Below are 27,293 nucleotides of genomic sequence, written 5' to 3' on the forward strand. Positions count from 1 at the left end.
GATTTCCTGAGTGACGGGAATGTCTGTTATACATGGAGGGCCCCTCAGACCACACCAAAACAAATGACTCAGGATGGTGGCTGGTCAGGCTGGAAAGATGAACCATGTGGTTAGAGGGTTGGGGCTTTGAGAGCATATCAGCCCAACCTCCAGGGGAGGGGAGGGGAGCTAGAGATTAAGTTCAATCACGTAGCCAATGAGTCACTATGTAATGAAGTCACCATAAAAACCTGAAGCACAGGTTAGCTTCCCTGGCTGGTAATCCAACATCAGTGTGCTGGGACAGTGACATGTCGTGAGGACACAGAAGCTTCACATTTGGGACCTTCTCACACTTCACCTTATATGTCTCTTTATTTGGCTGGTCCCGATTTGCATCCTTCATAATAAAACTCTAATTGTAAGTAGAGCACTTTTCTGAGTTATGTGAGTCATTCTAGTGAATTATGGAAGCAGCCAGTAGGAACTTCCACCCTGGGAGCCAGCTGCTCAGAAGTGCAGGTGGCCTGGGAACTCTGGAGCTTGCAGCTGGTGTCTGAAGTGAGGCAGTCTAGCAGGGGACGGTGCCCTGATGCTGTGAAATCTGACCTAACCCTGGGTAGTTAGTGTCAACATTGCCTTGCAACTAGATATTCATATAAGTTAATAACTCCTTTCTATTACAAAGAGGGGATCGCAATTTCCAGGACTGACATAAGAATTAAATGAGATAATGTGTGTAAAGCACGAAGCATGATGCCTGGACATGGAGATGGAAAGTCAGAGATCCCACAGAAAGTTAGATCTCTTCTATCCACTTCTAAATGTAAATTTTCTATATGAAATTACCCATCATATCCAGTGAAGATAGAAAGAACAGTGAGAATAGGTTTGTAGTTAGAATAACAGGTCAACATAGAGGTATTATTTTAGAATAAAAGGCTTAGGTGGGGTAGACGTAGTGGACAAAACATGGGGCTATGGAGATAAGAGTCCTAACGTGGGAGAGAGGCACCCTGGGGAAGTGAATAAGTAAAAAACTAAGGTGGCAGGGGCTCATTTTGATTTTGTCTAAGGACCTAGTGATGCCACTGTACCCTGAGGGAAGCACTAAGAGAAGAGAAGAACACTGGCTGTGTCTCAAAACCCAGGGTCAGCAGAACAGGAAAGGTAAGTGTCTCTGGTTCCCAGGGGAAGGATAAGCAACAGGGCATGCTGGGGCCCTTAGCCTGGGAGAGCAGGGTTAGTAGGGATGCTTGCTGGTTTGCAGAGCCTGCTGTGCTGCCGTTCAGCCCTCATGTCTCATTTCTTCCTTCAAGCTTCCCTTCCCCGTCTTCCAGATTACCTGTTGATGGTAGAAGTTGCTGGCACTTTGTTCAAACCGTTCATCTTTGGTTTCCACAGTTTTCCCCAACTTCTGTAGTACCTGGTGATATAAGTCAGAAAGGTCCGTAAGGCTATAGTCAAGTCTCTCATATCTGTTGCCTCATATGACCCTGGCTTCTCAGTCTCAGATGCAACTAAAGGCCCATACTCAGATTAGGCCAAAAGAATTAGAAATACAGCACATTGCTGAAAAAACTATCATGTTTTGTGGTTCTTTTCAAATTGGGTACTTCTGGGGTATGTAGTAGTGTGCTAGAGGGTATATATAAAGCCCAGAATAAATATGGTATATGTTCCTGGAATGACATTATTTACTGCAGGGGAAGGGGAAAATGTTATACATTATTAAAACAAGGATTAATAAGAAGAATGTAAAATGTGTATGGCTTTAAAGATAAAACATGAGCCTTGAAGATGTTTTTCACTTGAGAGACCCTCTTCCTGCCATAGCTGTAGAGTCCTCTAGACAGACAAGGTTGGAAAGGCTGGCAGGATGCTCTTTTCTCACAAGGGCCCTCGTGGAACACTTTGAGAAGCTCTGATGTAATGCATTTGAAACTCAGCTAGAAATGAATGCTATCCATGTCTATCTCCGCTCCACTGGGAAACTGAGAGCTAACCATCACACTGGTCTCAGTGCTAATGCAAAGGATGTGGAAATGAAAAAGATACAGTACCTGCTCTCAGCAGGGACGCTCACCTATAAACAAGTAAGAAAGCCCTGACTCTTCTACCTGTCACCCCCATTTTGGGGGTTACTCTATCCCCCGGGCCCAAGTTAGAATCTCAGGAGTTGCCCTCAACTACTTCTCTCTCACCTCCTTCATCAAATCCCTTACCACGTCCATCTCCAGAAACCATCCCATGCTTTCTGGTCTCACTGCCACAGCTCGAGTCCAAGCCCTCATTGTCTCTCATCTGGCCTGCTACAATAGGCCCATCATGCTGCAGCTTAAAACCTTCTAATGGTTCTCCATTCATCTGCTCAATGAATTTTTATTAAATGCCCATTACGTATCTATAAGGTATAGTTCAAACTCTAGCGTGCACACAGGTCTCAACGGTCTGACCCTTCACTAAGCCTCAGCTCTCATTATTCCTCCATCCTGCAGGTCTCCTTCCCTAACATTTTTTTAGTTTCCCAAATAAGCTAAGGGAGATTGGAATTGGCCACCCCAAGATATGTCTCCTTGGCATGTGGATTATTTTGGGCTGATTAAAAACTGCAGGCGTGAGAGAAACTCTGAAAAGTAGAAGTTACTCTTTGCAAGAGACATTTACATTTGTAAGGAAAATCTCCATCTGTAAAGGCTCTCCCTCTCTGTACCAGGAAGAAGGGTGGATGACCTTATCCTCTAAAAACTCTTATCAATGAGGAAGGCAAGGACTTAAATCTGCATAATAACCTTACTCTTGTTTACTGTGCTTTTCTTGTAGTCTCCCATAACTGACTTGCCCCACACCCAACATCCTCCTTTGTAGCTGAAGATGGTATTTAAGATGAGAACCTCTGCCATTTTGGCAAGTTGCTCAGTTTGCCTGAGCCTCTCCCACGTATACATGTTATAAAGCTTTGTTTAATTTTCTCCTGTTATTCTGTCTCATGTCAATTTAATTTGTAGTACAGCCAGAAGGACCCAGAGTGGGTAGAGGAAATGTCTTCCTCCCCTACAAAGCCATATTATTGCTTGTTATAGATGCTTTTGCTTCTTTTTGGAATGCTCTTCCCCACCTTGTCTGTTAGGCAATTATCCCAATTCATACTCTATATCCTTTGTGATGCTTAACCATATCTATTTCATCCCATTAATCGAGTTAATCACTCTCTCCTAAGCACTTCAACTTCTGTACCTTGTATACACTTCTATTACTTTTTATATTTGTATTTATCTATCTATGTCTCCTTCTAAACAGTGAGCTCCTTGAGGATTGGGTACTTTTCTTACTCATCTAGATCTCTCAGTACCCAGCAAATAGGTGCTTAATACATAAATATCTATTTATAAAACATAAGGACCTGTTATAAAACAAGAAAGAGAGTGAGACTGATACAGGAAGGACCAATGGGCTGGGCCTTGAATTAAGATTTTGCTAGACTGGAATAGAGTATAAAGGGTGAAGGTGGAAAGAGAATTCCAGGCAAAGATAACATCAGCAAAATCACAGGATTACGCAAATTCATGGCAGCTTCATGAGATGGTTCAGCATGGCTGGTTTAGGGTGTGTTCTGGGGAGTGGTGGGTAGGAAGCTAGAAAGGGAGATTGGAGTCTCATTGTGAAGGGCTCTGAATGACATGCAAGAGTGCCCAGGTTTTGGGAGTGTGGAAAGCTCTATGTCGAGACTCTGACCCAAGAGTCTCCATTCTTAATCCTGGGGTTAGTGTCTCTCACTTCTGGAGCTCTCTTTATAGTGGTTAAGATCAAGGGCTTGAAGTCAGACAGAAAAATGCCCCCATCTTGGCCTTTCCACTTACTGGCTATAAGCCTTTGGACAAACTGCTTAAACTCTTAAGCCTCAGTTTACAGAACTCCCTTTCCCCCATTAAGATAACAGTATCTCCTGGAGTTGCTGGGAGAATGAAATGATGTGTAAATTGTTTTCACAGTGCTGCCCTTGGTGAGTACTCAATACAAATTCACTATCATTATGTCTAGTTCCATTCCCCTCCCTATAAATACTTGTTTTGTTTCCTTTTCAGTTTAGCCATATGTGTTTGTCCACGTCTCTAACTCCACCTCACTTAACACCCAGCCCTGATTGCACAGAGTGAGCCATCTTCCCAGGCTCCTCCCGCTCACACCAACAAAACACTGTCCTCTACCAGAGTTACAAAACCACCTTGGTTAGTGCTAAATGCAGCTCTCACTTCCTTCCTGCTACCCCTCCCTTCCTTTTTTTTTTTTGAGGAAGATTAACCCCGAGCCAACTGCTGCCAATCCTCCTCTTTTCACTGAGGAAGACTGGCCCTGAGCTAACATCCATGCCCATCTTCCTCTACTTTATATGTGGGACGCCTACCACAGCATGGCTTGCCAAATAGTGCCATGTCCATACCGGGATCGGAACTGGTGAACTCCGGGCCGAGGAAGCAGAGCGTGTGCACTTAGCCACTGTGCCACGGGGCAGGCCCCTACTCCTCCCTTCCTTTGCCCTGGGGCTTGGTTCTTCTGAGGTGGAGGGGGCTGAAAGGACAGAGGAGTCAACTTAGCCTAGAGCTGACGTGGCACATGCCAGGACAGATCAATATCCCCAAACCCCAAAAGGCTCAAAGCAAAAAGCCTTGAAGGGCGTGGGAGTGTGTGTGCTGAGGAAACACTCCCACCTTCAATTCTGAAACTGAAAAGAGCATTGTCCCCGTGGAAACATAACCAGTGCCCAAAGTCATTTGTTGTCATAAGCAACAGGGCCCTGTGACAGGGCACTTAGACTTTGCAGTGGAGGTTCTTCCTCAACCAGAGTTCCTTGAGGGAAGAGATGCTCCACAGATGTTTGTGGAGATAATTAATAAATTCCACCTTTGGAGCACTTCCTAACAAAAGTCCACATAATACCAATGCCTGAAGTCCCGGACTTAGAATTCCGCCCCCATTTGCCTGGCCTAGCAGCTGAGAAGCTAGAACACAGATATTTAGAGAGAAACAGCAGGGACAAGGGGAAAAGTAAATGTGGCAAAATGTTAACACTTGGTGAAATCAGGGAAGACTACACTTTTGTGTAGATTGGGGTGGGAGGATAAAGCTTTAAAAAAAAATCAGTGCAGACATGTTTGGTGGCTATAGCTCCTCATGAAGACCCGTCCCCATAACCGTTTATTATATCTTAGTTTATTCTCTCTATTGGGGTAATTTGAATAGGCCTTGGATCTTAGATATTATGGAGTTTCGTTAAAAATTTTTCCTTAAGTATGATAATGATATTGTAGTTATGTAAGAAATTCTTATTTTCACAATATATGCTAAAGTGGGCTCTCCTTAATATGGCCCTAATATACTTTCCAGCCTTTTCTCACACCACTCCCTGTGCTCCAGCTCAGCTGCATCTCTCACCCTTCTGCCTAAAAGACTTCCAGACTCCATGCCTTGCTCATGCTGGCATTCCTCAGCTGGAATGCTCTCCCACCACTTGCCTGAGGAACTACTAATCAGCCATAATTTCTATCTCAAATTCAGCCTTCATTACAAAACCTCCTTCACTTCTCCTCAATCTTTCTGTCCTCTGAATTCCCACAGACCTGCAGCTCCCTAGATCACTTATTTTACTTTTTTTTTCCTAGACTGTAAGCTTCTGGCAGGCAATAATGCCCTCTTACTCATCTCTAAATTGCCTCCTGGGTCCAGCCTAGTATCCTGGACAAAGGAGTTTTTCTGTAAACTGTTTATTGAACCCTTTGGGATACAAGTTGAGTAAAAGTCAACAGAGGAAAAGACCAACAAAGGAAGAGTAAACACTGCCCTTCCTCGGGGGAGATCTGAGAGGTGTGCCACAGAGAACTCACAAACAGATGGGGAAAGCATTAGTTTGAAATGTGAAGATGTGTCATACTGTAAAAACACAGTAAAGCCAGCTTGAATTCGGTCTCATGTTGAGTCTGGGTGGGAACTGGAAAATAAAACAAGAAGAATGCTTCATCTCCATTATGTTTAACAGTCACCAGACCTTCACTTCTAGTTTTTCAGAGGAGGAGTCCCGAGCAAAAGGTGTTTCCACTCCTAGCTTTGCTCTGGAGAGAAGATCAGCAGGAAGTGGGCAGGCACAGCAGGAAGTGGGCAGGCACAGATGTCAGGGTGGTTTATCAGGAAGCTTGTAAAGAGAGCAGCCTGAGGTTGGATCCAAAGGCAGGACACCTGGGTTTCAGTGATAGTTCTGCCACTTGTCAATCTCTTTTGAGCCTTGTTTCCTCATTTCTAAAATTGGGATACCAATAATATGATAAAGAGTTGAAAAAGATGAAGTGATATCACATCACAAGAATGTTGGCTCCATAAAGGGAGAGATCATATCTTTCTTATATTCTTGTGCCTCATCCATACAGGCACTTGATATTTGACATGTTCGTTATTACATATTACTCAGATTATAGCCAAATGCATACAGAAAAACTGCAGAGTCCCAGGGAGTCTTTTCTTTTGACTATAACTTTCTCCCTGTCTATCTTGACTTCAGTAACTTCCCAAGACTCAAGGACTCAGGCAGGCAGAGCTGAGCTCCTCCCTACATCTCAGGCCTACATTCCCACTCTAGGCAGCATCCACTACCTCTAGGGTGCCAGCTGTACTGCGCCAAGTTCAACATCTGCTGTCCTTCTGTCGAAGTCTAGGTTCAGAGTATCTTCTTATTTCCTGCATCGACCTGGGGTTCCCCAGGGCAGATTTGAGTTTGCTCTTCTCTGCCTTCTCAGGGTTCAGACCAGGAAGAATAGGGTGTACTTGGGCAGCTGGTTCTCCCTTTGGGAAGTATCTGACTCTGAGGTTCAAGAAGCCCTCTCCCCTTCTCACTTAGGTGTCCACCAAATTGAGTTTCCAAATTACTGAATGTCATTTTACAGAGGCAGAATCTGAAGCCCAGAGCAGGGACATTATTTACGCAAGGCTTTGGAGTTCCGGCTTAGAAAAGGAGAGAAATCCGAAAGCAAGGGCATAGTGTTGATGATAGGCTAAAAGAGGACAGAAGGTGAAAGAGTGAGTAAAATCAACTGCTGTGTCTTTTAAAAATAACTATTAACCATGAGTTTTCTGTCTTTTCTGTTTGTCCAACCCATAGCGCAGCCAGCCTTCTCTTCCCTAGTACCTTCTGTTCCTCCATACCACATCTAACTACACCTTCCCACAGGCTCTCATCTCCATCTTTCAGATTAGTGACCAGACAGCCTTGGAGAGGCTGAAACCATGATCAAGGTGAAGTCAGGGTAAAATGAAATAAGAAAGTCTAGCCGTACAAAATCTTTCCCTTTTCCTCTGCTCTTCCACATCACCCCGGCCTCCTCAGACAAAGACAGAAAAATATATAGTATATACATATACTATACATATACATATAATATAAAGTATATACATATACATATATATATATATATATATTTTATTCTCCTCTCCCTTCCATTGTGAGCCTCTTAAAGAAAGGGACTACATCTACCGTCCATCAATTCTGTTGATAACCCCACTTGGGAGAGCTGGTTGCCTTTAATCCTTCCCAGGGCCCAAACCAGTGCTCTGCTTTTAGAAGATGATACAAATATTTCAATTCTTAAGCATGTGGTATTCATCCAAATGCTTCTAAAACCACAAACCCTTAGACAACCAAAATTCTGTCTCAAGTCCTTCTTATCTGTCCCCCTCCGGCTTTTTCTTCTGGCATAGTCATCTTTTCATACCATCTCATCTACCAAAGTGTTGATAGGTGGAAAGCAGAGGTTCAGGTTAGAAGGAAAGAAAATACTGTCAACAAGTAGAAGCAAGAACACCATTAAAATGTGTAGAGAAGTGTCCACGCAATCTACATAGGTAGGCAACTTATAGACAGACAGCCTACCTAAACGCTAGTGCTGGAGTAGGGCCACCCAGAGCTGCCGAAGGACACAATCTAAAAAGAGATGCTCCTTCAGTCACCCTGGGCCGGATGCGCTGGCCGGGCAAAGGGAAGGGGCAGGAAGCAGAACTGGGCTACTGTTTACATCAGCTTAAACAACACCCAGACGCCAGGCAGGGTTAGGTACAGGGAGAAGGATGCACAATTACTCTGGCCCTTGCGGACCTGCGGTCCAAGCTGACCGGTGGTACCACTGGCAGGACAGCTGCTCACGGCTGTCTTAGGACTTGGGGGAAACGACCCTCTCGGAACCTTCAATTTCATCTGTGAAATACCATCCTCGCTGGAAGGCTGGAACGCAGACCGCTCCGTGGCAGTCGCCAACGTTAATGCCTTTCTTTCACCTTTTCTGGGTTGGCCTGAGCGTTACGGTTGCTGAGAGACTTGTCTCCTCAGCTTCCCCTGTCCTGGCCCCAAAGCGGGTGACGTTCTCCGTTCTCTCACATCTGCCCGTTGTAGTGAAACCCGCCTCCGCTCTCCTTTCTGGGGGAACCGGCGCCCCTTCTCTTCAGCCAGGACTCTGGGCCCCAAACACCCTGCGCCCCCTCTCGCCGTGGCCGGCCCTGGGCCTCGGCTCCCCGCCGGCCGCCAAGCCTGGCCGCCTACCTTCTCCTGGGCCCTGCTGAGCTTCTTCTGCACCTGCTTGGCGAAGAGGCCGGCGGCGCCGCCCGCCTTGCCCTCTGCCATCCCGCCGGCTCCCTAGGGGCCGCCCGCCCGGGCCCTAAGCCCTGTGGTTTTCAGGAGGCCCCTGAGGAGGAAGTGCGGTTCCCGGCATGCCTCGCACCCGGCGGCGGCGGCGGGCGGGCCTCCTCCTCCTGGCCCTGCTGGCCGGCACGCCCTGCCCCGCGGCCGCCTCAGGCTCACCCTGAGGCTGCCCACGACCACCCCGAGGCCACCCCAAGGCCCAGGGCAGCAAGCCTGGCGGCCCCCATGGCAGCCACCGTGTGACCCGCCGTGAGGCCCACTCCGAGGCCCACTGGGGCCTAGCCAGCCGTGCCCCCCGAGGCCTCCCCACGACCCGGCACAGTCGGGGGGCGGCCCAGAGCAGGGGGCGAGCGGGGCGTGGGGCCTGGTCAGAGGAGGTGGGCCTGAGGGCGTGCAGCCTGGGCCGGCCCTCAGGAGGCGCCTGCTCAGGACCCTCAGGACCGCCTGCAAAGCTCTCCAGCTTTGAGGTGTAGAAACCGCAGCCCCACTGAAAAGAGCTTTCGAAGGTGGGCCAGGCCTCGTTGGTCCCGAAAGCTGCTTAGCTGTAACAGTCAGAACTGGAAAATAACTGAAACCATGGGTAGAGAATACCGTGATTTCCATTCAGCAGGCGTATTTATTGCATCAGAAAACGTGTTTTACTTATATGGGTGTGTATATAGGTCAACCCATGTATGACTAGGTTGCCAAGTAAAATATATTTCTTACTCCAGGTTGCAGTCTTTAAAGATGGAGAGCCTGTACCAGGGAGGCTGGCTCTAAGCCTGGAACTGGTATGAGAGGGCAGAGGGGGAACTCTAGAGCTGGATTTGAAAGGGAGGAACAACTGCACGAGAGAGAGAAATGGGGGTCCTTGGGAAAAGAGAGGATCTTACTGAACAGAGACTGAGGAGGGAGTAGGAAGACTGTGCTGGGGATGGGGAGCAAATTTTTCTAGCTGGATAAACTAGTACGCTGTACTTATGGAGGCGGAAGGTGAAGACAGATACCGATTGTGAGAGTTGGGATGGGACTGCTTACAACTGTTGCTTCTCTAGCTAGAAGTTCTCCAAGTGGAAGTTACTCCCTGACCTGTTTGAGAGGAGAGCTGGAAATTAGGACACTAGGTTTGGAGGAACCATTTACTCAAGGGTTTTACAGTGCAGGTAAAATTCCCTTAAGGCAAGGAAGAGGCTCAAGATACACTTCCTGGGGCCGGCCCCTGGCCGAGTGGTTAAGTCTGCACACTCTGCTTCAGCGGCCCAGGGTTTCACCAGTTTGGATCCTGGGCACAGACATGGCACCGCTCATCAGGCCATGCTGAGGCAGCGTCCTACATAGCACAACCAGCAGGACCACAGCTAGAATATGCAACTATGTACTGGGGGGCTGTGGGGAGAAGAAGAAGAAGGAGAAGGAGAAAAGGAAGGAAAAAAAAGAATATTGGCAACAGATACTAGCTCAGGTGCCAATCTTTAAAAAAAAAAACACTTCCTAAGGAGTGGAGAGGGAAGCTGGAGGCCTGAGACAAAATTGGAGGCCCTTGTCTGCTATTGTTTTCTAGTTCATTCTCCCAAAACAGACATGTCTACTCAGGGTCAACCGTGTGACAGGCATTGCTGGGTTTTGGGAAGCCAAGGATGAATTTAAAAAAGCATTCTCTGACCTCAAGATGCTTAAAATCTGGAGGTGGAGATAAGTTGGTAATCAGGTGATTATAATGTTATACGCTTAATTTGTTTATAGCAATGGATATAAAATTTTCAGGAAGTAGGTCATTAGGGTTTATTCTGAATGTTAGCTGTGGGGATAGTCTAGAAGGGGCAGAGTGAAGAAATGGAAGGATTTGATACTGGATGGGGAGAAGTGAGGAGAAGCCCAGCGGGTGGTGGTACTGTGGGAACACTGAGAGAAGATGGTGATGATGCCGGGTATGCCACTAGCAGAGGAGGCCAATACCTGTGTCACTCTCAGGAATCCACAGCAATGCAGCCCAGCCACTGCCTCCTAAGAAACTCTTCAGTGCCAGTTTCTTGGGAACTGAAATTGATGGTCACCAAAGCATGTAGTATTAGAGCAGGAACAATCTTTAGAAGTTAGAGAAACTGAGTCACAGAAAGGGCTGGTGACTTGCCTACGGTTACCCAGTCCTCAGTGGTGAAACTGAGATGGATGTACAGGCGTCCTGACTCCAGCCCAGCCTGTTATACTGTATGCACTGTTCTAGAGGCCTCTGCTGACACAGCAGCCTGCAAATTACAGGATGGGTCTTAGCTGGTTTCCGCTGCTGTAATGTTAAATACCCTTGTCCCTCTTTTCCGGTCCTCTGTGATTGCTATGAAAAGCTGCTTCTCATCCTCTTAGCATTCCCCTTTCACTTCCCTCTTCACTCTATTGTAGGCCACTCTAACAAACTGAATCCTGGTCATGATAGGGCAGATTATCAGCTTCCCAGTTCTCTGTGATTTGTAGAACCCTGGATCCGGTTGCCTGTTTTAGTCCAAGCCTTGAAGTGCTGACTCACACTTAGTTTGATGCCCCACAGTGTTGTTTCCTCCCTTTTTGTTCTGCCTCTTCCCCTCGACCCTTTCCTTTCTTTGTTCAGTATCTTCTTTTTCTTTTCTCCTTTTTTCTGTTCTTTCCTCCCTAGTTTCCTTTCTAATTTGTCACTTTCTTTGTCTGCTAGCATCTTACCTGCCACCTAATCCTATACTCCCATCTCTCATGTGTCCCAGTAGTTGCCATAACCCAGAATCTTGGGGTGAGCACCAGTTCCAGGTACTGAAGAGGAAAACAAAAGAAAGATGAGCCCACAGTCTACCTGGGAGAGTTGGGGCACATTTAGTTACTCAGGAACGTGCTAAAGCGCTGTGTGCTTTTGAATATAGCCAATATGCATGGAAGGAGGGGCAGATGGGCAGCTTAATGGGTAGGTAGATCCTAAAATAACACAAAAAGGATAATGTAAAACCACTCCCACTTGGCTCAGTTTCTGAATTGGTAGAGGTGGCAGCAAATGGAAGAACCAGACCAGAAATGTGGTGAAATCTAATTTGGGTCCTATAACTGCATTTCCTCCAGAGAGCTTAATTACAAATAAAAAGACACACGATGATAATGTAGTTTTATTTGCTTTTCTGCATGTGGCTTAATAGTCTCTTAGAATCTTTTTTCATTGATGGTCTCAAGTCCTGCTGTGGATCTAAGAATCGTCTTGGGAAGGCCGTCAGACTCAGGAGAATGTTCAGTTGCTGGCAATGACCTGAAGGAAAAGACAGTTATATCCAGTTACCTCTGTCCACCCCCTTTCTTTTTTCTTCAGGGCTCCCAGTTTGAGTATGGCCCTGTACTGGGTTTTTGTGGAGTTGAGAAAGTGGGGAGCAGATAGTAGGTATCAGCTGTGTCAGGACAACTCAATGTAATAGGAACATCCCCAGGACTTAGTGGCAAGGACAGACCTTGAAATGGTTGTGAGTCAAAGTTCACACCACAGGACTCTAGAATGTATTTGAAGGCTGGAGGGCACAAGTGGGATGATTGTTAGGCTTTATCTCTACGTCAGTGTAGGTAGAGTCTCACCTAACCCTCAGGCATTTTTTAAGGTGGTAAAACCTTTTTCCAAAGGGTAGAGCAAATTCTTATCATGCCCTCAGAAAGAGCTTGTGGGAGAGAATGTAAGTGCCTCTTCCCTTGCCCAGGAGCATGCAGGCCTTTCTGAAGCTGATTTTCCCTTGGCTTTGACTGAGGACGGCACTGATGTGTGCCTGGTTCACATCTGCTGTTGCCACCATCTTATCCTGAGCAGTAGACAGCATGGTGAACCCTGCTTAGTGGGTTGAGAAGGGGAACTCAGGATGGCAGCATATTGAGGGGAAGTGCACTATGAAGGGAAGGGGAAGGAGTAAACATACGAGGAAGATGGTGGCTTCCCCTGCCCAACTTTTATTCCCCAGCTCAGCCAGTGCATGGGTCTCCAGATGACCCTATTTCAACCTGGCATTTGAGAGGACTCACATTGTTTATCCAAGAGATGTAAGCAGAGATTCGGGTGAAGACCGTGGGCTTCTTGGAGACATTACAGCCCAGGCTGGACACAAAGCTCGTCACTCCATGGACAGCATACTTGCCATTCAGCAAACAGTGTAGGGGACCCCCAGAATCACCCTGCAGTGGAGGAGAAGCAGAGTCTTCAAACTCCAGATCTTTTGATCTTTGGGCCTTTGCTTTTGCTTACACCCAGCCCACTCCCATCTCTGTAAAATCCTGTAGTTTTAAATCTCCGCTTCCTTCATATCCCCACAATCAAGATAAATCTCTTCTTCCTTTCTAACCAACCACAGTATTTCTTTCTTTTGCAGCCCTTATGTCATATTCTGCCTTTATTTTGGTTTCATAATTTGTTTCTACCTCCCACGTGTATCTATGAGCTTCTTAGACAGGAACTATGTCTTACAGATATTTTTCCTCTCCACAATGCTAGCGTAGAACTTTGAACATCTTAAACTCAATAGCTTTTGCTGACTAAATTGAATCTGGGGTAGGATAAGCAGGGTGTTCTAATGATTTCTTTATCCCCAGTGTTTAGACCAATGGGTCTAATTAGACTTAACCTTTAACCTTTAGACACAGGGTAGGCAGTTAACATATGTTAAGCTAAACTGGAGTGAAGAGGAGAGAAAGTGATGCATTGGGTAGTGGTTACCAGCTCAGGCTTAGAATCAGAGGAACCTGGGTTATAGAATATGACCTTGACGCTCTTCTCCTTACTCAGCTCCCAGAGTGTCAGTTCTGTAATTCCAGACATAAAATTGAAAGATATTTCTCTGGAGAATCTAACCAGCACAAGAGGGAAGACCTAAAGACAGTGACATTGGAGGTTCTCCAGTGAAAAGGTCTAGCCAGATCACTTGACAGTGCAGTTTGCTATATATGAACCCCACCTAAGGCTCAGAGCTACCAATTAGCTTTTTATCACCCCGCTCTGAAATAAGAGCAAATGGTCAAGGATTAACAAACGTCTGAAGAAAGCCTCTATATAAAAATACAGATCAAAACGAAGAGACGAAGAAATAAACAAAAAACAAAGGCAACCAAGATTATGCAGGGAGAAGAAAACAAGCAACAAAACTACAATTAATATTGCATCCATGATACAGGAACAACCTGCTATTAGACAGAATATTCAGAAAACAAAAAGAGCCTTTGAAAATTATGAATATGATAGTAGAAATAAAAGATTGGAAGGGTTGGAAGATAAAACAAACAAACAAAATACACAGAAAATAAGAGGACCAGTTTAGGAGGTAAATATGTGAATAACAAATTTTAGAAAGACAAAATAAAAATGCAGGGGAAGAAATCATCAACAAATGAACATTTTCTGAACCAAAGATCTGGAATTTCCAGAAAGAAAAAACCCACCAAGTGTCCCTTGTGATGAATGCAAATAGACTCATACCAAGACACAGAACACTAGAGTCAAGAGAAGATAAAATAGGTCACTAACAAATTAGTAGAAACTATGGGTTTGAATTAGGGATGTGTATATTACACAAATAAAAAAGACAATTACTAACTCCAGGGAAAACAAAGCTATGCAGGAAATGAAAAGTAATCCTAGAATACAACATGGTTTGGTTGTGAATAACATTTTACATAATCATAATAGATACTAAACGTTAATCTAACCAAAATTATTTAGGGAGGTTGAAGTGGGGATAAGAAAATTTCATGCTTGGGAGACAGGTATGTATGTGTGAAAGGAAGAAAGACCCACATTTTCCATAATGCCTGAACTGAAAAATTAAGTAGCAATATAAGTGTATCTTTTAGAGAGGTGTGGAGGCAGACACTAAAAGAAGCAGCTGAAAAGAGTTGAAGGTGGTCCCTTCTGGCGAGGGAGAACTCAAGGAGGGGGCAAGGAACACAATAACTGTTCTTTTCCATTATTAAGCCTCATAATTTTATTTGCCACCTTAAGCAATTTAATACATATAGCTTTTATAAAAATTAAAACTTAAGAAAGAAGAACTAGAGAAGGAGACCAGGGCCTGAGCTGGTGGCAAAGCAGTTAAGTGCGCATGTTCCGTTTCGGCGGCCCGGGGTTCGCTGGTTCCGATCCCGGGTGCAGACATGGCACCGCTTGGCATGCCATGCTGTGGCAGGCGTCCCACATATAAAGTAGAGGAAGATGGGCATGAATGTTAGCTCAGGGCCAGTCTTCCTCAGAAAAAAGAGGAGGATTGGCAGCAGTTAGCTCAGGGCTGATCTTCCTCCAAAAAAAAAAAAAAAAAAGAGAAGGAGACCAAACTCAAAAGTTCAAATTGGGGTAATTCTTTTAAAAAGGTACCCCACTCCAACTACTGTTTAGGAAAAATGTTTACGTTAGATAATTGTACTTAAAGCAAACAAAACAACCTAAATCTCTTCCACCCGAATTCTAACAGGGATTTGAGAGTATTTCTGGGCGAGAGGAATGGAAGGTAATTGAATTGTATACAGTACTATTGTTTTATGCTAATTGACCTCAAAAGAAACAAAGGCTCTGGAGAGACAGAGGGTGTGGCTGTGGATTTTAGGGCAGAAGGAAGAGCTGGGAAAGAGAGGAGTGGGAGTGGGTAGGTTGAAGTGAGAGGAGGGTTGAATCCACTCTGAGGAAGGTGGTTGGGGACTCAGAAGTCTGAAAACCCGGAAGAATCACTATTTGGGAGACACAATGGCCTCAGAGAGTTGTACATTTGGAGTGGCAGCCAGAAGAAAAGTACTCTAGTTTTTCAGAGTTCAAGGCCCTGAGAGAGAACAGAGGGAAATGAATTAATTTAGAAAGGTAACTCAAAATGGATTAAAGACTTAAATGTAAGAGCTGGACATAAAACTTCTAGAAGAAAACATAGGCAGTACCCTCTTCAACATCAGCCTTAGCAGCATATTTTCAAATACCATGTCTGACCAGGCAAAGGAAACAAAGGAAAGATAACCTACATCAAACTAAAAAGCTTCTGCACAGCAAAGGAAACCAGCAACAAAATGAAAAGATAGTCTAACAATTGGGAGAAGATATTTGCAAACTATATATCTGATAAGGGGTTAATATACAAAATATATAAAGAACTCATACATCTCAACAAAAGAGAAACAAACAACCCAATTAAAAAATGGGCAAAATATCTGAACAGATATTTTTCCAAAGAAGATATACAGATGGCCAAAAGGCAAATGAAAAGATGCTCAACATCACTAATTATTAAGGAAATGCAAATCAAAGCTACAGTGAGATACCACCTCACACCCCTGAGAATGGCTATAGTTAACGAGACAAGAAGTAACAAATGTTGGAGAGGATGTGGAGAAAAGGGAACTCTCATACGCTTCTGGTGTGAATGCAAACTGGTGCAGCCACTTTGGAAAACAGTATGGAGATTCCTCAAAAAATTAAGAATAGAACTATCATACGATCCAGCTATTCCACAGCTGGGTATTTATTGAAAGAACACAAAAACACGAATGTGTAAAGATATTTGCACTGCTATGTTCACTGCAGCATTATTCACAATAGCCAAGACTTGGAAGCAACCTAGGTGGCCATCAAGGGACGAACGAATAAAGAAGATGTGGTATATATACACAATGGAATACTATTCAGCCATAAAAAAGATGAAATCTTGCCATTTGGGACAACATGGATGGACCCTGAGGGTATTATGCTAAGTGAAATAAGTTAGGTGGAGAAAGTCGAAAACTGTACATCTCACTCATAAGTATAAGATAAAAACAACAATAACAACAAACAAACACACAGATATAGAGATTACATTGGTGGTTACCAGAGGGGAAGGGAGGAGGGAGGAGGGCGAAGAGGTGACAGGACATGTGTATGGTGATGGATGGTAATTAGTCTTTGGGTGGTGAACATGATGTAGTCTACACAGAAATCAAAATATAATGATGTACACCTGCAATGTATATAATGTTATAAACCAATGTTACCTCAATAAAAAAGATAAAATACTAAAAAAAAAAACAAAGAAAGAAAGGTTAGACCTTAAGAGGTTATAGGTGAAGGACCTGGTGAGGACCTGGGAGAGGTTACCGTATGCACGTCTCTCTTTTTTTTCCCCTACTTGCATGTAGGGTTCCTGGGATACAGGACTTTTAAGTTTTAACACTTGGCAAGTCCTGGGAAAACTGGGATGAGTTGGTCACCTTCCTTCCATGATTCTAAGTGCTCACAAAAAAACCTTTAGTCTTCCTCTGATTCTACTGTTTCAGCCAGCCTACCAGCCTGCTAGCCAGCCCTGGTGGTCTAGTGGTTAAGATTTGGCCTTCTCATGGCTGCGGCCCTGGTTTGCTTCTGGTCAGGGAACCTCACCACCATCTGCGGGTTGTCATACTGTGGTGACTGCATGTTGCTGTGATGCTGAAAGCTATGCCACCAGTATTTCAAATACCAGCAGGGTCACCCATGGCGGACAGGTTTCAGCAAAGCTTCCAGACTAAGACAGACTAGGAAGAAGAACCTGGCCACTCACTTCTGACAAAATTGGCCCAGAGGAGCAGCAGAGCATGGTCTGATATAGCGCCAGAAGATGAGAGGATGGTGCAAAAAGGCTGGGCAGGGTTCGGCTCTGCTGTACACATGGTTGCCAGGAGTCAAAATCAACTCGAGGGCACTAACAACAAACCTGCCTCCTGCTGGCTTCTCTTCCTCCTCTTCCTAGCTTGGAACCTTGCAGTTGATCTGCAGTCCTGTCCTTTTGCTCCAATAATGCAGGAAAACCCAGTCCTGGATTAATCCATTCCCTTCAGGTGAGTCTTTGAGTAAAATAGAGTGAATCATAGACCCCTGTGTTCATTGTGTGGTCTCCAACCTCAGCCTATCAGTAACATCTTGGAAGCCAATCCTTCTCTCATTCATCTTAATTAATCCAAACCCATACAACCCTTGCCCCTTCATTTTCAGCATTCAGTCTGACTCCTAGTACATGAGTAAATAGAAACAATAATGCAGAACACGTACCACCTTCCAACTACCCAGACTGCACACTCTTTCATGTCCATGTACATTTCAGTGTTCCTCTTCCTGTTCAAAGGCTCTTCCTCTTCACCTGTGCTCTTGCTGCCACCTCTTCCTTCTCCTCTGGCATCTTGTGCCATCCATTATTTCCTCTCTCTGACTCTATAGGATTCTCTCCTCTCTACCTCTCAACACATTCAACTTTCTTCCTTCTTAAAAGATCCACCCCCTCCATGACTTGTCATCCTCCTTAGAGCTACCAGACTTTTTCTATTCCTCTCTTTCATACAAGATTCCTGGAAAGTATTCTACATTCCTTGCTATGTTTCTTTTTTTTTTTTTTGAGGAAGATTAGCACTGAGCTAATATCTGCTGCCAATCCTCCTCTTTTTTGCTGAGGAAGACTGGTCCTGAGCTAACATCTGTGCCCATCTTCCTCTACTTTATATGTAGCATATATATATGTACGACGCCTGTCACAGCATGGCTTGCCAAGCGATGCCATGTCTGTGCCAAGCGGTGCCATGTCCACAACGAGGATTCAAACCGCCGAACCCCGGGCCGCCAAAGCGGAACATGCACACTTAACTCCTGTACCACCGGGCCGGCCCCTCCTTGCTACGTTTCTTATTGCCTCTTCATTCCTTGCCCTTCAGTCAAGCTTCTGCCCTCACCACTCCATAGTTCCCAGTGACCTACTCACCAGCAAAGTAGCCACTTTCAGTTACCTACTGTGGCTCTCGGCTACACAGTAGACTGGGATGACCTATCAGTATTTCCTGAGATTTTATAAAACACTTATTACTACCTTTTTCTCTTATCTCAAATCCCTCTAGATCCTTATGGGTTCTTTGTCCTCCACCTATTCCTGAAGCACTCAAGTATTTCAGTTATCACGTTCCTCCCCCAACTCTCTGCTCTTTTCTCATTCTACCGCTTTTCCCTGGTGGGGGCAAGGGGAGGCGGTGGATCTCACTTGCTGTTAAGGGCGTGTCTAGCCCAGCTCTCTCCCCCAGGCTCCACTTTCTTACACCGAATTTCTTACCGGTTAACTATGCCCAAATGTCCCAGTGGGATCTCCAACTCAACTTGTCCAGAAACAAACTCGTCACCTTCCCTCTCAAATATTATAAATCTTGGCTCATTTGAGGCAGAAAACCCTTCCCCAAAATCACTTAAACCAGATGCCTGTAAGTCATTTCAGACCCTCCTTCTTCTTCCCTCCCCTCCACTGCCCTCATTTAGGTCCTCAAGTTTCTTGCTGAGATAATTGCAATAGTCTCCTAACCAGTCTTCCTGCCAAGGTTGCCCTCTTCAGAAACAGGCTTACCTTGTTATCAAAGACGGCTTCTAGAAGGAAAGTCTGATCATGCTGTTCTCCTGTTTAAAACTCTTCAATGGTTTGCCAGTGCCGAAGAGAGAAAGCTCACATCCCCAAGCATGGTATTTGAAGCCCTAAGTCATGTGGCTCCTACTTGTCCCTAGTGTCATCTCCTGACACCCCCTGGTGTGGTGATATATTCTAGCCAAGAGCTCAGCAAGCTTTTTCTGTAAAGGGCCAAATAGTAAATATCTTAGGCTTTGCAGGCCATATAGTCTCTGTCACAATACTCAACCCTGTGAAAGCAGCCATAAGTAATACATAAATGAACAAATATGACTGTATTCTAATAAAATGGTATTTTCCTAAACATTGAAATTTTATATTTTTCAAGTGTCATGACATTTTCTTATTTTTTGATTTTTTCCCCAACTATTTAAAAACGTAAAAACCATTCTTACTTCGTGGGCCATACAAAAACAGGGAGCAGGCTGGATTTGGAGTCTTGAGGCTCCGACTTCTCCTCTAGCTGTAGCAAATGCCCTATAGTTCTCTATGTGTTCTAGACGTTTCTTGGCCCATGCCTTTGTTCATGCTGTTCCCTCTCTCAGAGTATCTTTTCCCTTTTTTTTTTTTTTTGAGGGAGATTAGCTCAGAGCTAACATCTGCTGCCAATCTTCCTCTTTTTGCTGAGGAAGACTGGCCCTGAGCTAACATCCCTGCCCATCTTCCTCTACTTTATATGTGGGATGCCTGCCACAGCATGGCTTGCCAAGTGGTGCCATGTCTGCACCCGGGATCTGAACCAGAGAACCCCGGGCCACCAAAGCAGAACGTGTGCACTTAACCGCTGCACCATGAGGCCGGCCCCTCTTTTCCCCTTTTTGCCTGGCTTTGTCCTATTTAACCTTCAGGACTCATTACAGACCCCACTTTCTTGGGGAAGGCAAGTCTTTTCTGGCCCCAGCAGGTAGAGGTAAGTGCCTATCTTTTGGACTCCCACATCACCCTATGCGTATGTTTGTGATAACACTTAACCACATCGCATTACAACGTTCTAACATGTGTCTGCTCCTCGCATTTCTCCACCAGACACTGTTTGATTCATCTTTGTGTGCCTAGCACTTGGCATAGTGCCTGGCATTTGGTAGATAATCAAGAATATTTGTTGAACTGCATTAAGAAATCTCTAAGATGGTGTACTGCCGATTGATCTTGTCTAAATAAAAGAAGATTCTATTGATTATATATATAAACTATTATAAAACTATTTTGTGCACTTTCCCCCACCGTATTCACTACTGTGAATACTCCCGGGATAAAGAGGTGGTGGAGGAGAAGCTACGAGAAGTTGGCATTGATGGCGGGGAGCTACCTTGCACACAATTACATCCACCACTCAGGCCTAGCCCCACTGCAGCCATAACACACCACAAACAACTTCTAAAGAATGCACGCATACACCACCATACAAATGTTGGGCCACATACAAGCTTTTGGAGTGAGGGCATTATGCAGGATGAATTTTAAGGTTCCTTTCAACTTTGAGATTCTGTGAGTATAGAGATTCTCATTCAGACGCCAGAGTAGAAAGTTGAATTTGTACATGAGGTCGGAGTAGGTGTGGAACAGGGAGTAAAGAAAAGGTGGAGGGTGGGAGGCAGAGAGGGGAGGGGTCTGGGGTGGGACTCCCGACACTTCCTGAGTGTGTTCACCTGGCATCCAGAGCGAATTCCGTCTCCTCCAGCACACACCATGGTGTTCTTCACAGTGGAGCCCCAGTAGGAGGAGCTGGAGCAGGTGGAATAGTCCACGGAAGGCAGGTAAGCCTCCTGCAGGGTCTGGGCCAGCTGCCCATTAGCTGAACAGGACACACAGCATTGGAGGTCAGCCCCAGATGTCACCCCGAGGGGGGGAAAACCTTCCACACCCTGCCAAACTTTCCCAGGCTCTGATGAAAGCTGACCTCGGGGCAAGCTCCTCCTCTCTGCTCGTTGCTTATTATAGATCCTCCTCTTTTCTCTCTTTACATGGAAGCTACAGGGCCCCTTCCTTCAGCGAGTCAGCCTTGATTACTGTTCTCAGGCTCCAAACCGCCAATCCTACTCTTGCTTTTTTTTTTTAACTCGTTGATACCTCAGTTAAGTAATTAGAATGGTCTTATTTGTTGATAACTTATCTGTCTGTCCAGTTTCCTCCTTACACTGTGAACCCCAAGAAGCAGAACTGGGACTTGTTTCCATGCCTTAAGAGCTTGGTGCAGCTTTCCTTTATCTGGCTCTTTTGACTTTTCAAAACCTTTGCCCATGAATTATTTCTCTGATCCTTACAACAACCCTTCCATATTATAGAGCAGGAAATTGAACCACAATGACGTTAAGTGAACTGAGAGCAGAGCTGGATAAGAAGCATCTCTTTCTCTCAGCTCCAGGTTCTCCCAGTAGACTGGCTGCTCACAGCAAGGCCTTGCCTCCTCTCCAGAGCTCAAATACTGCCTGATGGCTGACAGACTTCTGTGTCAGGCCTAATGTCTCTGCCCTGCTTTTTCTTTCTTTCTTTCTTTCTTTCTTTCTTTCTTTCTTTCTTTCTTTTGCTGAGGAAGATTTGCTCTGAGCTAACACTGTGCCAATCTTCCTCTATTTGGTATGTGAGTTGCCACCACAGCATGGCAATCCACAAGTGGTATAGGTCCATACTCAGGAACCAAACCTGGGCCGCTGAAGTGAAGCACACCAAACTTAACCACTAGGCTACAGGGCCGGCCTCATGTCTGTGTCCTTTTGACTATCTCTGCTCATAGCCCTCCCACCTTTCCACCTTATCTGAATGACATTCCCCACTAGAAATCTTCCTGTCATGACCAGAAGAGGTCTCCTAAGGCCTCCTCTGCCTTCACTTCTCTGGACTTACAGCTACTCCTGCTTCATTCATTCCAACCCACAGCCCGGTGACTGTCTATGGAGGTAGCATGATGGTGTAATGACCACCAAAGTAGGAGCCAGGATACCCGGCTTCCGGCCTCAGCGAACTAGTTACTAACTAGTCATGTGATCTTGGACAAGGTCTTTAATTTCTTTGGGTCTCAACTTCCTCATGCATAAAATGAGAGGCTGATACAAAATACTCTCTGAGGTTAGGTTTTTTTAGCCATAAGAGACTTTGAGTCTCTGACTTGACTATTCCACAGCCCGTTCTTAACTTGATTTCAAGTGTCAGTCATTTTCTCTCTAGTTCCTTTGGTTTCTGGTCTCTGGCTATGAATACCTAGGACCACAGAAAAATGTGCCCCAGAAGCTGAGCTGCCCAATCAAGAGGCATGTGACAGATGGTGCCAGTGTAGGTGACTTACTCTTGGTCCTGCCCCAGCCTGTGATGTAGCAGGGCGTGTTGTTAGGCAGGATGGTTCCCGACTGTGGCAGAACACCTAGCTGGACGTAGCTGTTAAGGGTGACGCTCTGGGCCAGGAGCAGCAGGGCAATGTCATAACTGTGGGAGGAAAGGAGACTGCTCACTCATGGGATCAGTGCTTCCCTCAGGTCAGCATACGGGCCCTCTTGGGCCTTCTCTAGTCTTTGTGTCCCCATAGAAGTGGAAACTAATGACTTTGAAGAAGGAGGAGGCTGATTTGCTAAGCCTCAAACTTGAGGAATTACACATTTGGATTGTAGGAAATGATATGTTTAACAGCAGCACTGCTGCTGAGGTCTTTTGTTGTACTCCAGCTCTGATCTCTGCAACCCAGGGGAGTGGAGCCTACGTCTTTCTGTTATGAATGGGGATTCAGAAAGGAGCAGAGTGGTGTGATCTTGGTAGCAAAGAAGACTTCTCAAAAAAGAAAGATGTAAAATGCTGCATGGTTCTGAAAGCTCTACAGAAATGTCCCAACTACTTGAACCCATTTTCACCTCCATACTCTACAGAACTGACCACATTTTATTTTTATTTATTTATTTTTTGCTGAGGAAGATTTGTCCTGAGCTAACATCTATTGCCAGTCTTCCTCTTTTTTTGCTTGAGGAAGATTAGCCCTGAGCTAACATCTGTGCCAGTCTTCCTCTATTTGGTATGTGGGTCACCGTCACAGCATGGCTGATGAGTGGTGTAGGTCCACGCCCAGGATCCAAACCCGTGAACCTGGGCTGCCGAAACAGAGTGCACTGAACTTAACCACTACTCTACAGGGCCAGCCCCTGACAATCATTTTAACTACTTCCTTTTCAAAAACTTACAGCCCAGTCTTGCAGGAGTTTTCTCATGTGAGATTCATTTTAAGAAATTTACTTTTGCTGATGGAGTCTATTCTATAAAATGAATAATAAATAACAATAAAAATGGAAACATTGAACTCGGCAGAGAAGGAGCTTCAGGTGATCTAATCATGCAAACCAGCCTAGATCAAATAAATCCCAAAGACCTTCAAACATTCTCAAGCTCTCCACAATCTAAATTCGCAAAGCTCTCCTGGATGAATATGAACTAAGCCAAGATCCCATTACTGGCTAGTCAGCCCTCCACCTCCCAGCCCAAGGCCTCCCCAGCCTTGCTCCTACCCAGCGGCCACGTTATTCCTGTTCCACTGGGAATGCACCACGATCTTCTGCACATTCACGTACTGCTCAGTGCCATCGTTCTGGTTCAGGTTGTGTTCTCCAACCACCACACGGAAGGTCAGTTGGCTGGAGTGAGAGAAGGAAGCCCCGAGTGATCCAGTGGGCTCACACCGTCTCTTTCCTCCTTAGAGAAAAACTGGGAAGCGATCTTATAGCTTGTCTTTAGGACAAGAACCCATCTTATCTGGCCCAGGTAGAGGAGGGAAGAAAGGCCCTGGAGGATGAGGAAGTAAAAAGCTCTTTCATTCTCTCATTTACTAACTTGTGGAAGTGACAAACGCTACCATCAACTTCATTTTCCCAATTTATTGAGCTAAACATCATAGACTGAATATCTCACAACCTGGGAGAGGTGTGGTGAGCATAAAGGAAATGATGGCTCTCAGCCCACAGTGGCTTTTGCGGGAAGTACAAGCTCCAGACCAGTAGTTCTTAACACATGGACCAGCAGCATCAGCATAACCTGGACATTTGCTGGAAATGCAGATTCTCGGGACTCAACCTGGACTGACCAAATCAGGAACTCTGCTGGGTGGGGGCCAGCTATCAGTGCCCTCTAGGTGATTCCATACATGCCCAAATTTGAGAACCGTTGCTCAAGACCAATATTTAAAAAAATGGTTTCCAGCCAGGCATTGACTAGGCACTTAAATATTTACCTACTTAATCCTCACAATAACTCTACAAAGTAGGTATTATTACCCCATTTCAGAGATAAGAGACTGAGGGCTTCGAGAAGCTAAGTAAGTTGCTCAGGGTCACGTAGCTAGAAGAAGGTAGAATAGGATTTGAACCAGAGCTTGTCTGACACCAAAATTTGTACTTTTCACTCTGTATTCCCCTACCTCCCCACAGGCCCCAGCACCCACTTAAAGTCGGGTCCTGAAAGGCCAAAGATACATACTCCTCAAGAAGGGCCAGACTCTTCCCCTCCTAGGGGTTCAGGAAAGCTGGTCTTTGTTTTTCTTACCTGTCCACACAGTGAGCAGCTGTCACCACCCATTTCTGTTTGATGAGGGTCCCTCCACAGGTGTGATACCAGCTACTTCCAGACTTGTACTGGAGGGAAATCTACATGGGGAGGGAAGAAAGGAGGGACAGGTTGGTGTTTCTTAAAAGGCTTCGTCCCAAACTATGTGTTACCTCCTTAAATTCCAGCTGTCCCTCAAAACACTCTCCAGCTTTCTGGGCTAGAGATGGCAAATAGGTTTCATTTGACCTGTCAATTGCTATTGATTGGTTGGTATGGCTACCTGGAGTGGTGGTGAGAAGGGGTGTGTAGATTTCTCTGGAATCCTACACAACAGGAAAGAGTGCTCCATTGTTTGGTGATATTTGCTGTGTACATGATGGGGGAGTAAAGGCACACACATGGTGTGTTTGGCGTCTCTACCCTTGGTTGTTGCAAAGGGCCAAGAACTCAGGTCCTTCTACTTCTATTCTCTCTTGGGAAGGAAACGTAGCCATGGAATTGCTTCATCACCTAAGCCCCACAAGCTTAAGTCTCCAGAGCTCCCCCTCCAAGGTTCAAGTTATTCCCTGTCCCCCCACTTCAGGGAAAACTTAGAAATACCATTGGAATGGCCACTTTGATCAGTTTATGTCTTCTCCTTCAGCACTTCATATTACACAATAGCTCTATTCCTGAAAATCGGAGCTCAATTGAGCTTTTGTAAATTGAATTGAATTGAATTACACTGGTTCCTCTCAAAGTGTGTCTATTTACCAGTTAATTTGCCAGTTTTACACATTTAAAATTGCTTAAATCAGAGCCTAGCTGCCCTGTTATGAAAGTGGAAACGCTTTAAATAGCCAAATAAACAACAACAACATCTTCTTGGGGCTGGGGTTGCTCTCAAACGCAAGACACACACTCTGTGTGTGTGTGTGTGTGTGTGTGTGTGTGAACGTGTCAAGGTATGTGGAGTCTGAGGTGTGTATTCTTGCTAGTGTGGCATAAATGGTGTCACTGAGAGTGTAAATGTGGTTTATGTTTGGGTGTGTGCCTGGGACAGTCAGTGTGGTTGGCGTGTCTAAATTCCCTCCTCCAAGTCTTTGGCTTTTAGGAAAACCACCTAAGCCTTGTCCCATTCATCTTTAAAACCTAGAATCGAGGCAGTTGGAGAGCTTCCTGTTGATAAGACATACACAAACACACATCATGTTGTATATCAGCGCACAGGCAACTCTTTTGTTGGAAGGCCGGGGCTGTGAAGGAACACCCACCTGAGAGGGCCAAGAATTCTTCCGGGCATCATTCCCTCCAACCACCCGGGCGTTGGTTTCTGGAACGTCCTGGGTGCTGTGTCCTTTGTGGGGCAGAAGAAAAATGAGTGATGACTAAGCGTGGGTGGGGGTGGGGGGTGGCAGTTGTGCTTTGTCTGTGAATTCACGGTTCCTCCCTAGCAAATGAGGGGCCCAGCTGCGAGTTCTCTGAGCCCCTTTTGAAAGCAGGGGCGTCTGAGAGCCTTCTGCTTCCCCCTCAGAAGCGTCCTCAGAACTCTTAGGGGTAGTCTGAGGCATGCTGTGAAGGACCTAGTTCACATCGCCAGGCGAGGGCCCCAGAGGCTCCTTGTGGTCTCAGCCTTGCTAGAGGTCATCCCTTGGCCTGAAGGGACCTCCCCTTCTCCCAACCCCCCACCACACAATGCTTTGGTTGGGTTCTCCAGGGGGCTGAGACAGCAGTGCACACCCCAGGCACACACCTGCTGAGGATGTCTTCCTGTCAATGAGGGTGGTGGGGAAGCTCAGGCCCCTGGAAGAGGCTTTTGTCTGTTCATGGCTCAGGATCTGCCAACCAGAGAGGCCTGCATGGAGAGTGGCCCTGACCTTTCCTAGAATGGGCTCCAGGACAGTAAGGTTTTTGCTAGACTCACAAGCAGTGTCCCACCCCGCCCTGGGATAGACAGCAGACCTGGGCTTAGGGATAGCTTCCCAACCCTCCTGCTCAAATCCCCCTCCCTACAGAACTTGGGCTGGATGACCACTTACCATGAAGGACCAAGGTGGCAAACACCAGGAAACGAAGCATGTTGCCAACAGAGCAGACCACTACCCCCTTGCCATGAACCAAGCCCTCTTTATACTCCTCTTATCAGCAGCTTTGCTGACCTTCTTCCTGCCAGCTGGCAGGGCTGCTGGTGGAAGGCAGGGAAAATCACAGGTGACATGGAAATACAAATGAAAAGATTTCTTTTCAAGTACACTAATTTATCTGTTGTTCAAAGACAGAACAAGGCCAGGGCTGAATTAATAATCTGCTTTCAGTTGAAAAGCATCCAACACACTCTTTTTCAGAAATAAGACGGAGAACCATGACTGGCTTTTCCCTCAGGGGGCTCCCCTGTTGGTCTGTGGCTGCCTTACTGTCCTTAGCGGCGCTATAAGTGCAGAGACGGATCCTGTGCACTGGGAGGTGGAGGCAAGGAAGAGTGGAGGAGGGAAGAGTGGTAGCAAGAAGAAAGAAGAGCCAGCAACATCTCCCTGCCCCACGAGGGAGATGGGACCTTCCCCCAGGACACAGACAGAGGTATAAATGCAGGGAGACAAAAGCAAAGTAGATGCAGCGGAGAGAATTCTGGTGGAGGAGGCTACTAAGAAACAGGTTTGGGGAGACTCAGACGGAGAACCAACGAAAGCTCCCAGAAAAGGAGAATGTGGGGCAGGTTAGAAGAGGGGGCCCTCAGGATAGCGAGATAGTTTGGGGGCTGTGAG

At 45.8% G+C, this 27,293-nt stretch overlaps 2 protein-coding genes and 1 long non-coding RNA gene across 6 annotated transcripts in view; 1 reads left to right on the forward strand and 2 right to left on the reverse strand.

Moving 5' to 3' along the window:
• Nucleotides 1-9,056, reverse strand: part of BIN2 (bridging integrator 2) — a 30,689-nt gene extending 21,633 nt beyond the window's left edge. The window contains exons 1-2 of one of the 4 annotated variants that reach the window (XM_008512261.2): nucleotides 8,558-9,056; nucleotides 1,325-1,405 (exon numbers count right to left, since the gene is read on the reverse strand). In XM_008512261.2, the coding sequence (XP_008510483.2) occupies nucleotides 1,325-1,405; nucleotides 8,558-8,638 (162 nt within the window). In that variant the 5' untranslated portion in view covers nucleotides 8,639-9,056. Of the gene's footprint in view, nucleotides 1-1,324; nucleotides 1,406-4,420; nucleotides 4,544-8,557 lie in introns of those variants that run through there. The other 3 variants (XM_008512257.2, XM_070621358.1, XM_070621356.1) reach the window with 3 other exon arrangements.
• Nucleotides 252-27,293, forward strand: part of LOC139083587 (uncharacterized) — a 34,696-nt gene continuing 7,654 nt past the window's right edge. The window contains exons 1-3 of the long non-coding RNA XR_011540444.1: nucleotides 252-400; nucleotides 1,056-1,149; nucleotides 26,877-27,108. This is a non-coding gene — a long non-coding RNA (uncharacterized lncRNA). The remainder of the gene's footprint in view (nucleotides 401-1,055; nucleotides 1,150-26,876; nucleotides 27,109-27,293) is intronic.
• CELA1 (chymotrypsin like elastase 1) lies at nucleotides 11,748-26,891 on the reverse strand. The gene is made up of 8 exons (XM_008512236.2): nucleotides 26,571-26,891; nucleotides 25,806-25,888; nucleotides 24,550-24,650; nucleotides 23,520-23,645; nucleotides 22,319-22,455; nucleotides 20,685-20,830; nucleotides 12,650-12,799; nucleotides 11,748-11,897 (listed from the first exon to the last, which is right to left on the reverse strand). The coding sequence occupies exons 1-8, from the start codon at nucleotides 26,608-26,610 to the stop codon at nucleotides 11,880-11,882; spliced, it is 801 nt and encodes a 266-aa protein (XP_008510458.1). The 5' UTR covers nucleotides 26,611-26,891; the 3' UTR covers nucleotides 11,748-11,879.

Source organism: Equus przewalskii, chromosome 5 (assembly GCF_037783145.1).
Source record: "Equus przewalskii isolate Varuska chromosome 5, EquPr2, whole genome shotgun sequence".
In the NCBI taxonomy this organism is placed as follows: Eukaryota; Metazoa; Chordata; class Mammalia; order Perissodactyla; family Equidae; genus Equus; species Equus przewalskii.